Consider the following 17,861-nt stretch of genomic DNA (forward strand, 5'->3'; position numbering starts at 1 on the left):
AGAGCCTATTTATCCCAGGACCCGGGACAACTGCAAAAATTCTCCCTAATCTCCACTGTAGATGATGTGCTTCTCCCATCCCCTCAGCTCTAGGAACTCTGTCTCTCTGGGGCTTACTTGGTTTCTGAGACACAAATTTCTTTCCTGAGATTTTAGAAAGAGTTTAACTTCACGACTGAAGTCTTCTTGAAGTCAAAGGCCATTATCTCCAGAGTCTTCTGATCTCTTTGCTTCTAATAGTTCTGAAACCAAAGTTTTAAACCTTGTAGCCAGCACAGTCTTCAGAAGGTGAACCGCATCCAACTTTTTTTTTTTTTTTTCATCATTTGCTACCAACTTGTCCAAGTCTGGGGAAATCCTGATTAGCTGGCTGCTAAGTACCACTAAATATTGACTGATGACAGTGATACGTGGGCACTCCACCTTAACAATGAAGTAAGTGAATAGGAAGCGCTCCAAAATACATCTTTTACAAAATTCCATCTTTGAATTTATCTCAGCTGCAAGATCGATTTCCAAATTCTCCCTGCTGTTTGCTTTTCGGTTAAAACAACTCATACGGCTGACTGTGGGGTTTTATGTCTTCCTCACTTGCTTCCCACAAAAGTCACTTCCAGGAGAATCATCTTGCTGTGTTTTACACACGGGAAGTTAAAGAGAATGGATCTGCTCTGAGCCAGATGTGTACAGTGGAGACATCACTGCACAAGAAGTCGGGAGACCTGCCTTTGTCTATTCTCCAATCCATGCCTTCTCTTGGCTGTTTGACCCTGGGCAAGTCACCTTACTTCTTGAGCCTCAATTTCTTCATCTGTAAAACTGGAATTATGATACTCCCCAGGAGAAGCAGGTTCAGGTTATTCTAAACCCTGAAGAGAAGGCCTCAAAGCCCTAAAATCTCCCTGGATCTTTCCCATCTGCTCTGGCAACTGCAGCGGGATGCGTGAGGCTGCATGGGCGGGGTGGTGGCAGCCGGCGGGGGGGCGGGGGCGGGGGTTTGAAGGAATCTCAGGGAGAAACAGCCAATGAGCTCAGCAGGTACCTTCTCTTCCAAGGGGTCCTTTTCCTTCCTCATCCCCAGGTGAAACCCGCCTTTCACCCAAGTGCCTGCACGGGCACCCAGCCAAGGTCATCCTCCAGATGCCCACAGGGAAGCACGCACATGGCTCAAGAAAGCAAGACTCAAGGGCTTCAACAAAGATGACCGGAAGGTTCTTAATGAAGCGGCCTCCTGAGAAATCTAATTTAAGGATTCCTTCGTCGCCCAGTGGACATTCTCAGCGAACCCAAACCAAAATAGCACCCGCTCCCTCATCAAGCACTTCCTTTAGGTCACTTCCGTCCCTCACCAGGCAGACATTTTAAAGGAGGTCAAGAAACAGACCACTCGCCACACCCTTCTTCCTGCTCTCTTTGTTATCTGACCTGTTTAAGGACTTGCTTGAACAATAGTGAAGATGGAAACTCTAAATGACACCACTCCCTCCCTGTTCAATTCTGTCCCAGGAAAATAACTCTGGGGCTGGATGAGTCACAAGGAAATGCCGGCTGTTTCCTTCTCGTGGGAGGCTTTGGTGACTCGTCCCCCGCCCCCCACCGCCCGCCACTGGGGCCTGCAGAGAGCACTGTAGGGCCTTCAGCTCTGTTACCGAGTGTTCCTGCCACTCGGCCCCAATGCTAAGCCACCAGCAGGCAGTGCTAATGCAGAGGGCTCCGAGGGAGGACCCATTTAACTCACCCCTTCCCAAGTGTCTGCAGATCAGCGCCTGAGCCAGCATCATTTGTCCGCAGCGTAGCATACACCCCCAGCCAGCATCTGATGAAGGGCCCGTTCCCCCTGTTGGCAAAATGGACGGGAATGACTGTGAGTTCCCTAAATTGCCCTCTCCCAAAACATCAACGTACGTGGGAATCATCTAAGACAGACAGACAGACACACGGACTCTGAAAAGAGAGGCGAGAGAGACAGCCAGACAGCCAACAGGGTTTGTTAGAGGGTGGGACTTGCAAAGGTGACGCAGAGTTAACCGAAAGTTTCTATGGCCAAAGGCAAAACCTACAAATGAACAAACCCTGCCCCTCACGCTTCCTGCTTGGAGACTTCTCGCTCGGTGTGCACGCAGTTGTGGTCGATGACCGCCAGGTATGACTACCAATACTAACCCACACCATATCATTATCTGCCTGACCAAACCTGGCTTTGCTTGGCTCACTTCTCAGGGAAGCCAGTCTTAACCTTAGTTAAGGAATCAGTGCCACCAAGGGGAATCATCGGCGTGGTCAAAGAGATCTGGAAGGCTCTTGACTGTGCTAAATATACATCAGGAAGATCTGAACAGCAAGAAGGACAATATAAAATAGAGGAAAGAGGGCGCCTGGGTGGCTCAGATGGTTAAGCGTCTGCCTTCGGCTCAGGTCATGATCCCAGAGTCCTGGGCTCAAGTCCCGCATTGGGCTCCCTGCTCCTTGGGAGCCTGCTTCTCCCTCTGCCTCTCTCTCTCTCATGAATAAATAAATAAAATCTTCAAAAAAAATTAAAAATTAAAAAATGAATAAAATAGAGGAAAGAGTCCTAGATTAGGCATCAGAAGGACTGTCTCTAGATGCCTGATCCAAGTCTCAACTGTGGATTGGGAACAACAGCACATACCCTGCCTAGCATCGGGGGATACTGTAAACACTGAAGGAGAAAATATCTGCGAAAGGGTTCTACAACCCACTCAGGATGGTGTAAATATCTGGTGTTAAGCACATGGCCGTCATTAAAAACACTGCTAATACATGAGAAATGGGCCACATCTCTAAAAGGCCTAAAACCAGTTAACAAACGAAGTAAGACAATGGGTTCCACTTTAAGAATACCTGATGTAACGAAAACCCCACGTACGTGGCCAGCCTGAGCTCAATATCCTTTTTCGAGGTACCAGTGAAATCAAATAACTTGGATGGCAGAGGAGACATTCTGCTTTCATTGCTTTCCATCCCCCCAACATGGAAGTGGAAAACGATGCTATGAGCACCATCTCACCAGACTGACTTTAAAGAGGGTCATCAGCCTCATAAGACGGCCATAGGGGACCACCCTTTTCCTTTGGTCATGGGGACTGAAGGAGAGTTGCTACAGTAAGACGGGGAGGATTGAGCCAACCCGCCAACTGGAAGGGGGAGCCCTTTGGCTCTTGCTAATGGCGGATTATAGGCCACATTAGTACAAGAAGGATGCAGTGAAGTTCACATAAAGAAGAGATCGTCTATTGCCAAAACGTTGTCAGAGTTGAACTGCAAATGTTCTCAAGCCTTGTGAAGATCTCTTCACCTAGAGAAAGTTAACAGTTCCAAACCCCTGGGTACTAAAGATTGTTCTTGGATTGTTGTCCTGCTTGGGTACTCCTGCGGAGAGCAAACACTGTCCATGTAAACTTGGGTTTGGGGCACTTATCAGAAAAGAGGATTTCACTCCAGTTACTAGGTCCAGGCCTGCATCAAAACCAGTCAGACGGATTTTCTCTTAGGAGAACAGCTTCTATCATTTGGATTTGATGTACCCTTTTCCTACAGGGCCACGATACCGGGAATAGGCCACCCTACTCGCAAGCATTTTACGGATTTTCTCTAAAGGGAGGCTATTCGCTTAGCTTATTGACCTGTCCTGTTTTTCTAGACAGCAGCTGGTACCCTAACAGCCTATAATTAGCCCAAGGAAATCTATAATAATTCATCTTCCAGGGGCAAGGCGCTTTCATTTCATAGGGGGAAGACAACAAAGGAATTCTTTTCTTTCTTTCAAGGAATACTTGTCTTTAATGATCACGTAGCTCCACAAAGAAGTGGATTACAATTTAGTAAATATGACCCAAATTAGAAGTTTGACTTTCCTCGTGCTCCAGGAAGTAAAACGAGGAATACAATCTGGTGCCTGAACACTTGGAGTTGGACTCAAAAGTATGCTGGCGTGACACCTTAACGCCAAGGAACCATACACGATAAGGCACTTTGGCAATGAAACTTCCAAATAAAGTTTAAGACTTAGCTATTCCCCTAAAACCTGTCCTTTGCCACAGTGAGCTGTTAATTCTGAGGTTTCTGTGAAGTCACTGATAACCTCAGGCAAGCTATCTACAAGGAAGAAAGCACAGCACAACAAATGATATACCTACCAATTGGTGAAAATTTCCTTCTGTATGTAAACCATAGGCGAGCACTTATATCAGACAACAGCTTAGATTTTTCTGTAATTAAATGTGAAATTACAATTAAATCACCATATCCCATCTAAAAATATCTGCCTTTGATTTCTGAGCCAGCAGCCAACTCATTTTCAAATAACCAGTCAATTCTATTGTAAGAGGGCAAGGGAAGTGCAGAGGAAACCCAATCTCATCTTAGCCACGTAATTTCAGCATTCCTCCTCACCTAGGTTTGGACCAGAACTACTGGCTGGGTGGTTCCTTGTCTCCCTCTCACTGAGCAACATGGGGTCACAGCCAAAAGACAAGGAATAGGAAAAGCAAGGATAACCTACTAGCAAGGCAATCAGCCCCTGCCTGAATGATGACAGTTGGTTGGATCTCTCATCGGTACCCGCTGTCCATTATCTAAAACTGGGGGGGGGGGGCACATGTGTGTGCATGTGCATATGTTTAACTAAAAGGGAGAGATCCCTGCTAAGCAAATTAAGTGTGTAAAAGTGTGTCCACACTACCTATTGCAACTGGCATCGTAATCTAAATGGATACAGAACATCACAAGTGCTTTTGTGTCTTTCTTCAAAGCATTTTTTGCATTGTGATCAGCCCCTTCCTACTTCCTCCTCTATGCTAGGGCCTCCAAAGAGGATCTCTCCTCAGATAAACAGAAAAAGCAGGGTTGACTCTCTCCAAGCTCAGGCTTCATCTGGGTGCTGGGTTGTTAGCAGTGTTAGGTGAAAAGGTCTTCCCCAATCTCTAAGTATATAAGGGTAGGGAAGAAATATCCCAGCCTCTTTCCCATCTAGCTGCAGTGGCTAAAAGTTCTATATGAGGTCAGAATACACCGAGACAGTAACAGTCAGTGGAAGATCGACAACTACAAGACTCCTTAGTGTCTGAGAGTTTCTGACAGCCATGGGCTGATTAGAAGTCCCCTAGGTGGCAGCGTTTTGAATCTAGACAGAAAAGGACACAAGGGAATGAGAAGTATGTAGCCCAGGCATTGCAGACTAAGTACTGGTCAGTGATACTAGGAGTGGGTGCATGGTTTATGAAACCCAAGGCTTACAGAATTCAGGGGCTCTCCTTTAAAGAGAAGAATAAAAATATATCTGACTTTTTCAAATTGTACCAACACTTAGGACCACATGAACTCCCCATGAACTCTTGGGGCCTTGGAAGGAACCTATGCAAGCAAGGGGTCTGAGGCTTGAACTCCTCTGGCTACAAGGTACATATATCTGCCTAAAAGTGCCATTAATGGTGACCAAAGTAACGTTCCACCAACCCGACAAGGAAAAATGGATAGGACCTTAACCTCGGGCACCCACCTCATTTGGGTTCTCACAGACAAATGCTACCAAACCTTACCCGTTTTGAGGAGATGCTGTTTCCCCAAGATCCATACCAGCTCATCTGTATCTGGAAATTCTTCTAGGTAGTCAGCAAAAATAGTAATCTGGTTTTCATACTTAGATAAAACTGAAAGAAAAGGAGAGAAACTCACAGCAAAATGTAAAGGAAGGTTTGCTTCTGTGGCTTACTGATTATTACCTCTGTCCTGAAGGTGGAAGGTCATTGGCTTGAATCACATGGAAGCAAATCCTTTTCTTTAAGGAACAAAGATACTCAGGAGGCCTCCAAGTCCCTTAGTAGAGGGCTTTCCTTTTGACTAGCTATATCTTTACCTCCCCTTTCTCATCGTCCCATTTGGCACCATCTCTGAATACTTAGTCGCAGTCATTTCAGAACCTTCCCGTCATGGGGTCTTTTTTTGTAAATAGCCACTTAGCTAGCTTGTCCTAAGCAAGAGTGTGTCGAGGTAATACGATAACACCTAATGTTTTCACACCTAACTCCTGCCCACGTCACAGGAAACACTGTGAGGTTTCAAGCGGCCAGTGGCTTTGGAAGGGGCTGTGACAAACGTGAAAGATAACACAGCTGTGAAAATGTAAGATTCCAGCTGGAAGCCCAGATGTTTTCACAGTACTCTTGTTTGCCATTTTATTCACATATGACTTCTGCAAAGAGGGATCTTGAAGCTGAAGATAAAACTAACTTGTTCTTGGGATTCACAGATGCCTGCGGTTCTCTCTCAAAATAAACCAACTGAATAAAACATAATTAAACATTGCAGTTCATGGGCCAGACTCTCAGAACTTAGGAGCACATAATGTGGGATGAGGTAAAATTCACTTTTGTACCACCTGTGGGGAAAGAGTCTGCTAAAAGAGTTAAGACTGACTTATGAAGGGGTCCTATCTCAAAAGTTCTCTTTAAGCAATTTTCGGAGAGAAAATAATATTGTAGGTGGTAAATAAGTTTCCAAGCTAGCCCACAAAAACCTATTTTAACCTGTAACCAGAGAAATCAAATTGATAGTATATTTCATAGTTCATACTTCAATGCACTGCAAGTTCAAAGCTAAGACATCCAACACACGCCTTCTCTGAGCTCTTGGAGGCTCCCCGGCTCCTATGGGGAAGGGAGCTCAGAGAGAGTAGGGGCCCTTTTGTGCAGCTCCAAGCAGCTGCGGGGACTCTCCCAAAGCCGTCCCTGAGAGCCCCATGGGAATAGTTTTCCTGTAAAAATGACATTGTGAGATATGTTTAACCCACTTCAAAGGAGGAATTGTTTTCTTTTGGCTTTGTTTTCTAAGGCAGGAGCATGTTGTTTTCATAGAAATAAGTGCTCCTAAATATAAATGTGTCCTATCTGATCATGAAAACAGGTTCACCTGCTCAAACTACTTGGTTGGAGGCTGAAGTTATACTGGGTATAATTTGTGCAAATTGAAATTACAATTTGTTTGAAGTTATACTTTTAGAAACACACTACCCAGGGATATTGCTTTTCTTGAAACTTACTACAGAAGCCCAATCTTTCAGGGATTTAAGTAGCTTTTCTGCTCAGGATGTTTTTCATCATTAAGGTTAGAGGCTCCAGCAGTATTTCAAATCTAAAGAGGTTAGAAATGAGGCAGTCATTTTGTTCCCCAGCAAAAGCTCATCACTGCCGAATCTGCCAGGGAACCTGTGCCGTCTTAGCCTTTCTTCCACTGGCCTCAGCCCCTGGCCCAGGCCCAGGAAATACCAGGCTAAAAATGACCACCCAGGTCAGGCCATCCCCAGGAGGTGGTGGACTGAGGTGGTGTAAGTCACACCATGTACCTTCCCACCCTACTCTCTACCCCTCAGAGGCAGAAGAAATCAGGTCAAAATGAACATCCAGTGTAGCCTAGAAACAGAGTCAGAAAATAAGGAGCTTGAGAGGAGTGCAGGAAAGGGGCAGCCTGTCTGGCATTCCCTTGGTGGGGGTGAGGAAGGGCGGCAATGGATGAACGTACAGCATGTATGCATATAAGCCTTGGGTCTTTTTTTAGTACTGGCCAACAACAACAACAACAACAACAACAACAACAACAACAACATTTCTCTATCGCCGACCCTGTCTCAGTGAGTCATGGCCCAGCCATCTGGTCAAATTAGTACAGCCCCTTCAAGCCTGTGAGAACTGTGCTGCTTCATTTGGGATGGCCCTGACAAAAATGGTAGCCAGAGAATTGTCCCCTTGCTCTTCAGCATTTCTCGGGCCAGCAAGAAGGTCGTTACTGTCTCTATTCTTCCTGATTCTCCCCTTAGAAGATGGACTCCCAGAATGCAGTGTGTCAGGCTACAGCCAGCCCCAGGTGAAGCCACGTGGATGAAGCAAATGAAAGCCAGCACAGAAGATAAGGTTAACAGAAGCGAAGAACGGTAACATGGGGAGGGTATATCCAGGGGAATATACCCTAGGAAAGGGGAATAGGTCATCCACAAGGAGAACTCAGAGCGATGAAGAAGCAAACTGGGACATCACCGAGGTGCAGAAGTGAAGTCGCATTTCCAACAGAATCACTTCTGACTAACACAGTCCTTTTTAAAGGATAAAGGATATCTTTATCTTGTCTTAAAAACAAGAAACAAGACATCAGCCCCATCTGAGTTCCTGCCCTTTCAGCCTGTTGAAAGAGATAGGGACTATACAGGCAGAGTTACAAAGACCGCAGCTGGGTGGACCAAGAATCTGCTTCTACAAGGTCTGATGAACAACAGGCTTAACTCTGTTCCATTTTACTTTAATAATGATTATTGCACTGAAGTCTCTGCTGGGTTGGCTTAGTGGTCAGCTAATAAATGAACAAAGACTTCCTTAAACTCCTGGAAACAGCAAGTTTCCCAATCTTGGCCAAGAGGCTCTGTGTACATGTTGGGACATGCTTCAACACTCAGCCAGGCAGGTGATAACTGCCTTAGTCTTCCCTTGTGCAGAGTTTGGGATCAGTCAGAGTGAAAGCTTAGAGCCCCCTCAGGTCTTTCCTGAGCACGTACACAACACTGGGAATGCATGCAGCCCTGAGTATGCAGATAGTCTTCTAGATTCCCAGGGGTATGTCCAAATTTTTCAAGCTCCAAGACATGCTATTCCTTAGCTTTTTCTTTTAAGCTTTTTGGTTATCTACTGCCTCAGGCAGCCATGAAGTTAATCAGTTGCCTCTATAATGGTTTTCTTATTTTATCATTTTATTTTTAATTGAAGTATAGATGACATACAGTATTATACTAATTCTAGGTGTACAACACAGTGATTTGACAATTTATACATTACTCAGTGGTCAGCACAATAAGCGTAGCCACCCTCTGTCACCATATAAAATTATTACAATATTATTGACTATATTCCCTATGCTATACTTTCAGTCCCCATGACTTATTTATTTTATAACTGGAAGTTTATACTTCTTAATCCCCATCAACTATTTTACCCATCCCCTCACCCACCTCCCCTCTGGCAACCACCAGTTTGTTCTCTGTAATTATGAGTCTGTGCCTGGTTTGTTTGTTTGAAAGGAGGAATTGTTTTCTTTTGGCTTTGTTGTTGTTTAGATTCCACATTATATCATACCTGTCTTTCTCTGCCTGACTTATTTCATTTAACATAATACCCTCTAGATCCAACCATGTTGTCACAAATGGCAAGATTTCATTTGTTTTTATGGTTGAGTAATATTCCATTACACACACACACACACACACACACACACACACACACACAATCTTCTTTATCCTTTCATCTACTGATGGACAGTTGGGTTGCTTCCATATCTTGGCTAGTGTAAATAATGCTATAACAAACATAGGGGTACATATATCTTTTCTAATTCGTGTTTTTGTTTTCTTCAGGTAAATACCCAGAAATGGAATTACTAGATCGTATGATATTCCTATTTTTAATTTTTGAGGAACCTCCATACTGTTTTCCATGGTGGCTGCACCTCTAATAGTTTCATATATATATAAAAAAAAAAAAGCCCCTGCCCCTCCAAGTCAGGCAAATAAATACAGTCTTGCAAGTGGGGTCTTCCAAGGAACCATCAGAAAGATCAAATAATGACAGTTCTCTAAAAATGAGGCTTGGGGTGCCTGGGTGGCTCAGTTGGTTAAGCACCTGCCTTCGGCTCAGGTCATGCATGATCCTGGGGTCCTGGGATCAAGCCCCACGTCAGACCCCCTGCTCAGCAGGGAGTCTGCTTCTCTCTCTCCCTCTGCCCCTGCCCCTCCCCCTGCTCATGCTCTCTATCTCTCTTTCTCTATCTCTCTCAAATAAATAAACTTTTAAAAAATAAAATAAAAATGTGGCTTTACAGGAACTTCAACCCCATTCTGTGTCCTACAATGGCTGTCAGGCTACTGGCTTTCCCTGTGATTGGAGGCTATACATTCTCAAGGCTCCTCTAGGGCTGGAGAGCAAGGGATGGGCATAGGGCAAGTGAAAACACCACAAAGCTCACTATTCTTACCAAAACGCAGCTGCTTTTCTTGAATAAATACTCCCCAGATCGCTGCAAGCCTTTGGTGAATGTCCACAGTTCTGAAAATGTTGATTCTGACCATTTTTGCCAGTTTTTTCCATTGTTAGACTAGATAGACTTTTCAGAGGCCCTCACTCTGCCATTTCTGCTATGTCTTACTTTAATACATTTTCCAGTCATTGACTAGATTTCTAAGGGTTATTTCATAAAATTGCAAGCAAATGAGAAAATGGCTTTGAACGACACATCTTCTAATAGGGCTTACCAGAGACACTTGTACATGACGGCTCCTAGATTCTGTGGGGCTTGTGTCCCACAAACCAACACAAATTCTCTAAACTGAAATGTCATGGTCACAGAATCTCAGGGCCAGAAGGGGCCGAGATACCACAGCATATCTTCCTTGTAGGCCACCTGATTCCAAAGGCATGCCAGGATATGGCTGATTCCAGAACAGCCTTCTCAGCAGTACATATATATTTAACATATCACATAACAGCTTCAAAAACATAAGAAAATGTCCGTGGAAGATGGGTATGGTAAGAGTCGAATATTCATTAATACATTCATTCCGTAAACTTTTACTGAGTACCTACTATGTGCACAGAGGCTAAAACATTACTGAGCTGTAGCATCCATCCTCCAAAAGCTTTTAATCTAGTGGAGAGGATAGGTCTGGGAACAACTAATAACAATAAGTACTATAATAAAGGAAAGTGATGTAATGTACAGCATAGGGAATACAGTCAATAATATTGTGATAATTTTGTACAATGACAGATGGTAATTAGCCCTACCAAGGTGATCATTTCATAATATATCAAAATATCAAAAAAAATCAAAATACTAGGTTGTACACCTGAAACTAATAGATCATTGTGTGTCAAGTATAACTCCCTAAAGAAAGAAAGTGATGTGGAAAGCAACAAATGATTAATTCCAACTGGGGGTGAGTGGGCCTTCCACAACTTAGAGAAGGTGGTATCTGAGCTGAGCCCTAATGGAAATAAGATATAAGTGGGAAGGGGGAAGGGAAGAAATTCCTGGTTGAGGGAACATTAAAAGGATTTGGCAAGCAACTGAATGTGGGGTGGGGTTGGGGGGGAGAGAGAGAGATACAGGGAGAGAGGGAGGGAGAGAGACAAAAATAACTTGCAGTTTGCAAGTGTGGATGATTAAATGGGAGCAGAAAAACATGATGTGGGGTACGGAGATAAAGTGTGATCTAGCCAGAACCTGTAGGACTCATGGGTTTGGTTGATAAAAGGAGGGGGGTAAAAAAAAAAAAAAAGTGGAGGAAGTCAACCTGCGTGGGGATTGTGACAAGGGACATGGTAGACAGCAGGTAGATTAGCAGAGCCTCGGGAGGCAGGTGGAATTCAAAACAACACAGCTCAGCCTAAAATGTGCCTTCACCCCCTTCCTCCTGGGTCCACTCAGTGTTCTGGTCTCGCCAGCCTCTGCCCATCCAGGCACACACCCTGCCCCATCTGCCATTTCTCTTCCTCCCACTGCCCTGCTTTCCTGATAACCAAGAACCTAGAAAACAGAGAACTGGACAACAATTCTCGTCATTTCAAGGGGGACTGTCATGTCCCAAACTGCAAGTTTTCTTGAATGTATTCAGGAAGTCAAATCCTAGCGATGCTGGGTTGTCAAATAGTGCGAAAGACGTGAATGATTTCTCTACAGACCAGTATAAACTCTGGCACCCCAAGAAAACATTTATCATTTTAGACTTACAATATAGAATCTTAACCGAAGGGTTAGGATTCAGCTAGACTTTATGACTTTAGGAGATTCTATTGAGCTGACTGGTGCTGGTGGTGGGGGGGTGCAGGAGGCCGCACCTCACAAATTTCAGGGCAAATTCAGCAAAGGGATAACCAGTCCAGTTGGCAAGGGGCCATTGTTGAGTGACTGACAAATGATAGCACCCTTTACAGCTAGAAAAATCAACTGGGCCATAAATAACTTGGCCTCACAAAATACATTTCTTACAGATTTCAGTCAATTCATCCTACTGACAATGGCAGCAAGAATCCAATGAAATGCAAAATTGGACTCTTTGGTTTTCCTTTAAAGTGATTCTTTTGGGGGCGCCTGGGTGGCTCAGTCAGTTAAGCGTCCAACTCTTGATTTTGGCTCAGGTTGTGATCTCAGGGTCATCAGATTAAGCCCCATGTGTGGCTCTGTGCTCAGTGGGGAGTCTGCTGGAGATTCTCTCTCTCCCTTTCCCTCTCTCTATCCCTCCCCCGCCGCTCTAAAATAAAAATGAGTAAATCTTTAAAGTGATTCTTTTGAAAAACTTGTTGCTTCTTTAAGTATATTTTTGTTGTTGTTCTCACTTAAGGACAAATTATTGTCTGCTATCTGCTGACTGAAATGCATTTAGAAACATCCATGAGGGAATGGGATTCCATGCACGAACTGGTAACGAATGCACCTAACACACAGATCACTGCACCTCTAAATTGCTGCCCCTTTTTGCTTTTGATAAGGTAACTCTGCTCTTTTTGGAGAGATCTATTTTTCAGAAGAATAAAAAGATGCCATTTTGGTGAGGCTTATCTTCGTTGATAAGACAGAGAAGGCAAGACATTGGATGGATGGATGGATGGATGGATGGATGGATGGATGGATGGATGGATGGATGAATGGATGGATAGATGGATGGGTGGATAAAAAATATTTGACTGGCTTTATAATTCAAGACTTGAGGCAACTATCCCACAAACTGAGGTGAGAATCACCTTGATTACTTATCAACAGGTTTTGTTGTTAAGACTCAATCTACTAAGTGCAAAGTGTGGGTGCCGTCATGCAGTTGGTCCAAAAAAAGTCCCTGTGGTATTGCATCTTTGATTTTGGACAGTTTCCAAACCAAAAGAATAGGAATACTCAAATATAGGGCTTATGATTCATGTAGGAAGCAAGATATCATGAAAATATTTAGCAAAAATGAGGAATATATCAAATAATTTTTCTCTAACATAAAAAAATGTGGAGCCACCTGGGTGGCTCAGTTAAACGTCAGACTCCGGATTTCGGCTCAGGTCATGATCTCAGGGTCGTGGGATCAAGCCCCAGGTTGGGCTCTGCACTGGGCGTGGAGCCTGCTTAAGATTCTCCCTCTCCCTCTCCCTCTGCCCCTCCCGCCCCCACACATGTGCATACCCTCTCTCTCTCTCTCTAAGAAAAAAATGTGGGGTTTTTTTTTGGCAGGTGTAGAAAAGGAGGAATCGCTCCTCACCACTCTTAAAAATAGCTCTAGCCTAGGAAACCTAAAGTTTAGGTTCTAGTCCTACCCTGCCACTAACTAGCTATGTGACCTTGAAGAACTTAACTGCACTTCTTTGGGCCTTAGACTCTCCATCTATAAAATGAGCAGTGTGTTTTTCAAACAGCACATTGTAACTCCTCAGCAGGCTGTGAAATCTACACAGTGGGTCGCAGCCAGCATTTTTTAAAAATGAAATTAAATAGAACGGAAAAATATTAGAACATATCACATGTAATAAGGATTAATATCATTTCATGAGACTTGTTTGTGTGTATATAAACTGGGTGGCAATATACAATATATTTCCCATTGTATTGTTGAATCAAAAAAGTTGGAAAGCCAGTGGTCTAGACCTACACTGTCCATACGGTAGCCACTAGCTACATCCAGCTGCTCACACTTAAACTGATTAAAATTAAATACAACTAAAATTCAAGTGACTCAGTTGCACTAGCCCCATTTCAAGCACTCGATAGCCACATGTGGCTAGTGGCTACCATAGTGGACAGCACAGCTATAGGATAGTTCCATCATCACAGCAAGTTCTATTGGGCTGACCTATCCTAACAACCTACCTATGGTTCTGGAGGCGGTAGAGGTAGGGTGGGTTGTTAGGAGGGGTACCTCAAGCTCTGGGGAAAGAAGATGGGTTTACTTGTCTCTTTCTTTTAAGAGAGTCTGTATGTGAATTTCTAAATAAGTGAGCCAACAATTACTTACTAACTTCTGTACTTGGTTCTGTGAGGGATACAGAGGATGTATCCTCAGAAACATTCACTAAATGTTAAATGAGCAATTGAAGGCATCATAAAAGCATAGTATCTAAAGATATGAGCCTTATGTCCATGAAAAATCTAACAATAAAAGGCAATGCATAAGCAAGTGTTGATAATAACTGAATGCTAGCAAAATCCAGAAGAGGGGGAAATCAATGAGCATTAGAGCTATCAGGAATGATTTCGAAGAGGACATGGGATTTTAACTGGTGCTTAAATGATTGCTTCAACTAGGATGAACAGAGATAAGACAGGAGAACATTCCAGATTAGGGGAATACTATGAAGTATGTGTGTGTCAGAGAGGGGGCTAAGTTCTGGAGAATACTGGGCAATGAGATTAGAGAGAGGCCCGGGACTGGATGGTAGAGTCCAAGTCACAGCCAAGCAATGGACAGCTTTCAGAGCGCTTTCACATGATCCTTGAGGCAGCCTCTTGAGATCTTTGCCAGGGCAAAGATCATTACTTCCAGTTTAGAGTTGAAGGAACTGAGTTTCAGGGAGCTGATGAGACTTGCCCGGAGTCATATTAGCTAGTGAGCAGTATAACCAGGATTCAAACCAAGTTAACCTTTCCATCCGGTATTCTTCCCACTCTGCCTTGCTGTTAAAAGCTGCGTCCAAGGCGTTGGAGACAAGGGACAGCAATGAGAAAGTTGTTGTAATAATCCAGACATGAAGTGGTGAAGGCCTGGCCTAAGGTGGCAAGAAATCAGATGCTCTGGTTATATAACATACTATAAAAGAAACTGACAATGCAGTACCCACTGTTTATAGGGCAGAGTAAGTGTAGACAGTCCAAGGTTAGAAGAGTATAATTATTTTTTTTGGTGTAATTATTTTTAACTGGAAGTGATCTAAACTACTCCGAAGGAATAAATATTAACAATATAATTCATATACTGTGTCCAGATTTTTCCAGACAGCTGAAGGCAATGTTTTGGACACGGTTCCTAAGCAAACAACTCTTTATGTGTCTATGCATTTTTATGAGCCATTTCTGTCTTGCTAGTGCTTCCTTCCTCCGTCAGTTTCAATGTTCATTTCTCAGAACTAATTGGTCATATGATCTCTTTACCTCATCTAGATTTCCAGTGAGAAAGGACTAGTGCAAAAAGGTCAAGGAGCTACAGGCCTTGAAGTTTTTCCACACTATTTAGTAAAAGTAATTACTGGCAATTAATTAATAATAATTTACTAAGAAGATACTAAAATACACAATTACCAGACTAATCTTAACGGATCTCTTCACTTTTGTCATTGAGCTGCTCAAGAACTTGCTCGGGCTTCCAAGATTGCTCCAACTGATAGGAATCAAATATGAACTCATCAGCCTGGAATTTAAGGCTCTCTCCAATATGGCCACCTTCTACATTTATATTTGTCCTCCACTGCTCATTATTCCTTCAGGAGATCTACTCTTTTTGGCCAGAAGAAACCATATGATACATTGGAGGCTCTCTGCTCATTCATGTCCTACTTATATTTCAGTCCCACCTCAAATGCTACTTTCTCTATGAACCCTTCTTCAACTTTCCCACCAAGAAGTACTTTTCCCTTCTTCTAAGCTTCTACAGTCCCTTATTTTTATCTCTTTTATGGCACTGGGCACTTTGTTCTCTAGCTTATTATTATTTGCAGGCACGTCATCTCTCTGCTATTGGAACAAACTCCCATGTCAGTCCACGTAGTGCTTATCTCCATATCCCCTAAAGCTCCAACCATAGGGCTTTGCAAAAAGTTGTCCCCTAAGGCCCATCAAATGTTTATGGAATGAATGGGCACACTGACAAAAGTCTAAAAGCTGGTTTAGGGGCGCCTGGGTGGCTCAGATGGTTAAGCGTCTGCCTGCGGCTCAGGTCATGATCCCAGGGTCCTGGGATCGAGCCCCGCATCGGGCTCTCTGCTCGGCGGGGAGCCTGCTTCTCCCTCTCCCTCTACTGTTCCCCCTGCTTGTGCTCTCTCTGTCAAATAAATAAATAAAGCCTTTTAAAAAATAAAATAAAAGCTGTTTTATACCTTTATACAAACATCAATTTAACAATCCTTTGCGGAGTACCTACCATATGACCGACATTGTACTAGGCCTTGCGGATGGTCACATGTGTTAAGCAATCCCAAGTCTAACGGGAAGAGAGAAAGAAAGAGAGTTCATTTTTATGCGGTATGGTCAGTGTTTGCACGGGGGAGCTAAGGAAGCACAGCAGAGGACCATCTCAGATGTTCCTAGGGTACAGAGAAGGCTTGGGGAAGAGAGGTGATGACAGGACAGCCTTAAATGGTCAGAGTTAAGCAAATAGGGTAGGGGAAGGATGTTCCAGGCAGAGGAGCAGCTTGGATCAAAATGCCAAGGGCTGAGAGACTGTGGAATGGTGGGGCCACGTGGAGACTGTTAGGGGTTGAGGCTGGAGAGGCAAACAAGCCTAGGAGATGTTGGCCTTGGAAGCCTTGCTAAGGCTCCTGGACTTAACCCAGGCTTCATGGAGCCCCTGGACGCTTTCAAACACTCAGGAGGAAGTCTGGGTATCTCACCATGAGCAGAATAGAAACAGGGCAACAAGTAATTGCCTGTAATGCCAATCTTAGCTGTTGGCTTGTAAACATTATTAAATTAACTTCTGTTGAAAAAAAAAAAAACAAACCTGAAGTGACCATCTTTGTCAGGGAAGGGGTTAAGGTGGGTCTCTGTCTTGGGGCATGCTCACTGGTACAGCACAATGGGAGAAACTCTCGAGTCCTTTCCAGGAACAGTAACTCTTCATTTAGGGAGGGCACTTGCCCAGTTTTTGCCTCTGTTTACAATCACCTCACCCGCTTCCAAGACCACGGGAATTTTCCCCATACCCTTTCAACATCACACTTCATTAGTAAACATTGCCAGCAGACATATGATGTTTAAAAATTCTTTACCTTTGATGTCATGTGAAATTATACTGCCAGAGTTAAGTTTTTGGATTGCATAAAATTATACATGTACCTTCACTTTCAAAACAAGAGTTGTATTCCAAGTTAACCCTAGGGCAAATTTCTGTAAAGTGTACTTCAGTTTCCAAAATTATTTTGTCATTATTTGAGCCACGTTGCCCCCCAAAAAAGACAGCTTTACTCCATCTAAAAAAGATGCAGCTTGCAATAAAATGGCTCCTCATCCCTGACACACGCTCTATGTACCAGACACCAGGAAAATAGATATCTATCTACTGAAAAGCATGAAAGACCCAGCCCACCAACCACAGCAAAAATACTCTCCAGTATCTGCCAGGCAGAAAAATCTTGATCTGCTAAACAAAACACAGATCCATTGTTAACTCCTAAAGTGGGGTTTCTTATAAGATGCTCAGCCATCAGTTCTTTCATTAATACTAAGTTAACTTATTCTAAGTTAAAAATGTCTTTTTATTGCACCTACCCTGGCGACTCCACCCCTAGGTTTATGGCCAAGAAAAATGAGTGCCGGTGTCCACTGAAATATATGGTCAAAAATGCTCATAGCAGCTTTATTCATAATATCCAAAACCTAGAAACTATCCAAGTGTCTATCAATGGGGTGCTATTAACACAGTGTTAGTGTTCTCCCCAAATTCATATGTTGAAGCCCTAATCCCCAGTAAGATGGTATTTGGCGGTGGGCCCTTTGGAAGGTAATTAGGTCATGAGGATAGAATCCCCGTGAATGGGATCAGTTCCCTTATAAGGAGAGACACCAGAGAGATGATCTCTCTCCATCGTGCGAGGACACAAGAAGAAGGTAGCCATTTGCAA

The 17,861-nt window shown here is 43.6% G+C and overlaps 1 protein-coding gene across 3 annotated transcripts in view; it reads right to left on the bottom strand.

Moving 5' to 3' along the window:
• ATG4A (autophagy related 4A cysteine peptidase) overlaps window positions 1-17,861 on the bottom strand; it is a 53,445-nt gene that overhangs the window by 13,134 nt on the left and 22,450 nt on the right. The window contains exons 1-4 of one of the 3 annotated variants that reach the window (XM_025853662.2): window positions 5,742-5,985; window positions 5,559-5,669; window positions 4,158-4,229; window positions 1,739-1,837 (exon numbers count right to left, since the gene is read on the bottom strand). In XM_025853662.2, the coding sequence (XP_025709447.1) occupies window positions 1,739-1,837; window positions 4,158-4,229; window positions 5,559-5,669; window positions 5,742-5,766 (307 nt within the window). In that variant the 5' untranslated portion in view covers window positions 5,767-5,985. Of the gene's footprint in view, window positions 1-117; window positions 244-1,738; window positions 1,838-4,157; window positions 4,230-5,558; window positions 5,670-5,741; window positions 5,986-17,861 lie in introns of those variants that run through there. The other 2 variants (XM_025853661.2, XM_073885781.1) reach the window with 2 other exon arrangements.

The sequence above is a fragment of the Callorhinus ursinus genome, unplaced genomic scaffold (assembly GCF_003265705.2).
Source record: "Callorhinus ursinus isolate GAN/ISIS: 27379988/994484 unplaced genomic scaffold, GSC_fseal_2.0 scaffold65, whole genome shotgun sequence".
NCBI lineage: Eukaryota > Metazoa > Chordata > Mammalia > Carnivora > Otariidae > Callorhinus > Callorhinus ursinus.